Here is a 4,948-nt window from a genome sequence, read left to right as displayed (position 1 = left end):
ATCTAAGGAACTGGTCACTTACCACTGGAACCTTCTACCTTCATTTTATACTGATTCATCACCTTCATCACCTCATCGTTGGCTTTCAGGATATCAGCTGCAAATAATAATAATAATAATAATAATAATAATAATCCTTTCTACTATAGGCACAAGGCCTGAAATTTGGGGGAGGGGGAGTCGATTATACCAACCCCAGTACACGGTACGTAATTTTAACGACCCCGAAAGGATGAAAGGCAAAGTCAACCTCGGCGGAATTTGAACTCAGAACGTAAAGACAGACGAAATATAGCTAAGCATTTCGCCCGGCTTGCTAACAATTCTGCCAACTTGCAAATTTAATAATAATAATAATGATAATAATAATATTCCTTTCTACTGGAAGCACAAGGCCTCAAATTTGGGGGAAGGGATTAAGTCGATTACACTGACCCCAGTACGTAACTGGTACTTATTTAATCAACCCCCAAAAGGACGGAAGGCTAAGTCGACCTCGGCAGAATTTGAACTCAGAACGTAGCAACAGGCAAAAAATACTGCTAAGCATTTCGACCAGCGTGCTACCGATTCTGCCAGCCTGCCAATTTAATAATAATAATAATAATGGTAATAATAATAATAATAATAATAATAATAATGGTAATAATAATAATAATAATAATAATAATAATGGTAATAATAATAATAATAATAATAATAATAATGGTTTCAAGTTTTGCCACAAGGGCAGCAATTTTGGGGGAGGGGGACGAGTCAATTATATCGACCCCCCCCCCAGTACGCAACTGGTACTTAATTTATCGACCCCCGAATGCATCTGGCGTTCTTGCAAATTTTCATCTCTATCTGATATTTATTATGTTTTTAACACAGCAGGCCCAGAGGAAATATATTGCGGTAACTGGCCTACAATAGGTGTATATACATTTAGTATGATACGGAGATACCATTTTACAAATAACAATAACTATAGCCACTCCCTCAACTTACCAATGCCGTCGTTATCCTGTTCATCCGTATCACTTGCCAACCGGAATAAATTGGGTCGCAGCTTCTCCAAGGTCTCGTAAAGTTCCTAAAATGAAAACACAAGAGATCCCTTGTTAACACTTCTGATACCAACACTCCCCTTGAGGACAGTCCTATTTCTATGATATAAACTTCTCCTTTAAAAGGATTCTAGCTTAACCTTCCAGCATTCAAATTACTCAGTCAAACGTGAAGCTTATTTATTTCACATTGTTTTAAATTAATCACTCGGAGTGGTTGGCGTTAGGAAGGGCATCCAGCTGTAGAAACTCTGCCAAATTAGATTGGAGCCTGGTGTTGCCATCCGGCTTCACCAGTCCTCAGTCAAATCGTCCAACCCATGCTAGCATGGAAAGCGGACGTTAAACGACGACGATGATGATGATGATGATGGCTTATCTTGTAGCTCAGAGATTATGCATGATCATAGTCATGGCTGATGCTCGTGCCACGTAACTGGCACATGTGCTGGTGGCATGGCACATAAAGAGCACCTTTCGAGCGTTGGGCCTCACGGAAGCAAAGTGAATGAGTTCCTTTCGGGCGTTGGGCCGATAGGACATCTCAAGGTGTCACCTACCTTCATGGTGTCGCGGTCACTCTGCGACGCCGACTCAGTGCCGTAGTGTTCCAACATCTCCGACAACACGCTCACGTTGTTGTTGATTGTCTCCAGCTCGGACACCCGCTTCGAGATTTTGTCAATTCTGTCAGCATCCTGGAAAGAGGTCAGAGGTCAAAGGTCAGGTCACGATAAACACATCGACTGACAAACATCACACACACACACACACACATACACACAATACACACATGCATAATATGTATATATCTTTTATCTTTCACTTGTTTCAGACATTAGACTGCGGCCATGCTGGGGCACTGCCTTGAAGAATTTTAATCAAACAAATCCATCCCAGTACTTATATATATATATTTTTAAGCCTGGTACGTATTCTATCAATTCCTTTTGCTGAACTGCTAAGTTACATAGACATAAACCCACCAACACCATTATTATTATTATTATTCGCCGGATGTTAAACGATGAATAATAATAATAATAATAATAATAATAATAATAATCCTTTTTACTAGAGGTACAAGGCCTGAAATTTGGTGGGGAGAGGACCAGTCGATTACATCGACCCCAGTGTTTTACTGGTACTTAATTTATTGACCCACCATAAGGATGAAAGGCAAAGTCAACTCCGGCAGAATCTGAACTCAGAATATTAGCGACAGGTGAAATGCCGCTGAGCGTTTCGTCTGGCGTTGCTAACGGTTCTGCCAGCTCGCTGCCTTAATAATAATAATAATAATAACAATAATAATAATAATAATAATAATGATGATGATGATGATGATGATGATAAACATCCTGCACACCTGCTGAACCATATTTTTGATCAATCTGTTGGCTGCTTGGAGATCTTCAGGATTTTTACTCTTCAGTAGCCGAGACAGCAGCTGGAACAGACAAGAACAAAACGTCACTATCAGGGTTTCAATCCCACTTCCAAACACAATCAGGCAGCACTGGCAACGACCACGCTTATTCCACAGCAAATTCCAACAGAAATATGGTAACAAAAGGGTTAAGACAAAACCAAACAACACACACACACACTTACTCTTTTACTTGTTTCAGTCATTTGACTGTGGCCATGCTGGGGCATTGTATATAATAACTACATATCTTACCCGTGCTTTCTCGTCGTCTTCAAATAATGCATTCTTTGGCCTGGGTGGTGCTGGGTTAGCATTTAAGTTCTGTAAAATAAACGAATAATTAACCAATTAACCAATATTTAACACACAAAAACTACTAACCTGAAACACTAGCATTCAGATCACTCTATCAAATATAATCCTTATTTATCCACATCGTTTTGGATTAACCATGGGTTATTTCTTAGCTTTGAGATTTTGTTAATGCGATAGTTTATTTTTAGAATGACATTGTAGGGAAAGTGTGAGCAGCCAGATCTGGCTGGTTTGAACATGAAACAGAATATTTGGGCTTAATTAAATGTAATCCTTATTTACCCACATTAATCATGCACTCGCCCGGCAAGCCTGCACTCACATGCACTCAACAAGCCCACACTCACCTCAAACTCGCCCTGCAAACCCACATACACATGCTAAAACCCCACAGAAACCCTCAAATAGTATTGTCGTCGATTCACCGACCTTATCGATATATGCAGGGTCTTCTTTGACTATGCCCTGCGTCTTCAGCATAGCATACGCCTCTCCAATCTTCGGTTCGTGGCTTAAATCGCGTGTCCAGCTGTACATCAACTCAATACAACGCTTCTTCACGTTTTCCGAGGTCCGGGTCCCTAAATACTGGAACAGAAACAAATTAGGGTTGAATTAGATAATACAGTCGTAGAGACATTACGTCTGAATAAAAGATGGGATGGTCACAGCTGGAGCGTCTTTGATCATAGGTCTGCCTGGATCAGGACTGACCAAGGGCTACACAAAACCTACAAAAAATCTACAAAAACCAACAACATACCTTAGGGGAAACAACTTTGATAATTTCATTTAAAAATCTAAATTTTCCAATTTCTGACTGGAACCGGCTTCCACAGTTCTTCACACAGGTCTCCAGGGTCTGCAACAAAATGAAATGGTATATATAATATCTGTCTCCTAAATATCATCATCATCTTTAACGTCCGCTTTCCATGCTGGCATGTATTGGACGATTTGACTGAGGACTGGCGAACCAGATGACTGCATGAGGCTCCAACAAGTGCCAGTAAGGCGACGCTGGTAACGATCCCACTCAAATGGTGCTATTTACGTGCCACTGGCATGGAAGGCAGGAGGTGGTGGTACTCACCAGCAAGGCAAAGAGAGCTTCTCGTTCCTGCGGTGATTGCAGCTTGTGGGCCAGGAGTCGTACTGAGATCATCGGGCCCTCGATGTCCTTGTTGACCCGGTCGCAGAACATCATCATATGATCCCAGTCTTCTTCGCGGTTGGCCGGATTTGTGGCCTTGTCTGGAAAGAGAAACAAAAAAATAAAAAATAAAAAGCAAGACAAAGAGAGATGTTGTAGAGTTTAAGATGGTTGTCTGAAGCTCCAGCATGACCGAAATGACATGACCGAAACACGTAAAGAAAATAAAAGTGTTCTTAGATATAATTAAAAACGGAAAGCTTAAATTCAAATTTGAATATTTTAAAATGGACAGCTTCATCAGAGTGGTGGTCTCACTTGGATTGGTATGTAACAAGGTGCAGTTGTGGCTGTGTGGTCAGAAGTTTGCTTCTGAATCACATGGTTCTGGGTTCATTCCCACAGCATGGCACCTTCGGCAAGTGTCTTTTATTATGGCCACAGGTCAACCAAAGCCTTAGAAGTGGATTTGGTTGATGGAAACTGAAAGAAGCTTCTTTTATATTTATATATATTTATATATATATATGCAACTTCCTGTACCCAGATATGCACCTATATATACAAGTAGATGTAAGTATACACATACTTGTACATATATATGCATATACTCATTTATTATTTGTTTTATAACCACATGGTTCCGGGTTCAGTCCCACTGCGTGGCACCTTGGGCAAGTGTCTTCTACTATAGCCTCGGGCCGACCAAAGCCTTGTGAGTGGATTTGGTAGACGGAAACTGAAAGAAGCCCGTCGTATATATGTATATATATATACATGTGTGTGTGTTTGTGTGTCTGTGTTTGTCCTCCTAACATTGCTTGACAACCGATGCTGGTGTGTTTATGTCCCCGTCACTTAGCGGTTCGGCAAAAAGAGACCGATAGAATAAGTACTAGGCTTACAAAGAATAAGTCCCGGGGTCGATTTGCTCGACTAAAGGCGGTGCTCCAGCATGGCCGCAGTCGAATGACTGAAACAAGTAAAAGAGTAAAA

At 40.9% G+C, this 4,948-nt stretch overlaps 1 protein-coding gene across 1 annotated transcript in view; it reads right to left on the bottom strand.

The window, feature by feature from the left end:
* Nucleotides 1-4,948, bottom strand: part of LOC106880435 (ADP-ribosylation factor-binding protein GGA3) — a 20,819-nt gene that overhangs the window by 9,882 nt on the left and 5,989 nt on the right. Inside the window, exons 2-9 of the mRNA XM_014930358.2 lie at nucleotides 3,893-4,053; nucleotides 3,563-3,661; nucleotides 3,229-3,387; nucleotides 2,737-2,805; nucleotides 2,422-2,502; nucleotides 1,613-1,750; nucleotides 994-1,078; nucleotides 23-97 (exon numbers count right to left, since the gene is read on the bottom strand). Of these exons, the coding sequence (XP_014785844.1) occupies nucleotides 23-97; nucleotides 994-1,078; nucleotides 1,613-1,750; nucleotides 2,422-2,502; nucleotides 2,737-2,805; nucleotides 3,229-3,387; nucleotides 3,563-3,661; nucleotides 3,893-4,053 (867 nt within the window). The remainder of the gene's footprint in view (nucleotides 1-22; nucleotides 98-993; nucleotides 1,079-1,612; nucleotides 1,751-2,421; nucleotides 2,503-2,736; nucleotides 2,806-3,228; nucleotides 3,388-3,562; nucleotides 3,662-3,892; nucleotides 4,054-4,948) is intronic.

This window comes from Octopus bimaculoides, unplaced genomic scaffold (assembly GCF_001194135.2).
Source record: "Octopus bimaculoides isolate UCB-OBI-ISO-001 unplaced genomic scaffold, ASM119413v2 Scaffold_122307, whole genome shotgun sequence".
Classification (NCBI taxonomy): Eukaryota; Metazoa; Mollusca; class Cephalopoda; order Octopoda; family Octopodidae; genus Octopus; species Octopus bimaculoides.
This window is presented reverse-complemented; position numbering and strand designations above follow the sequence as displayed.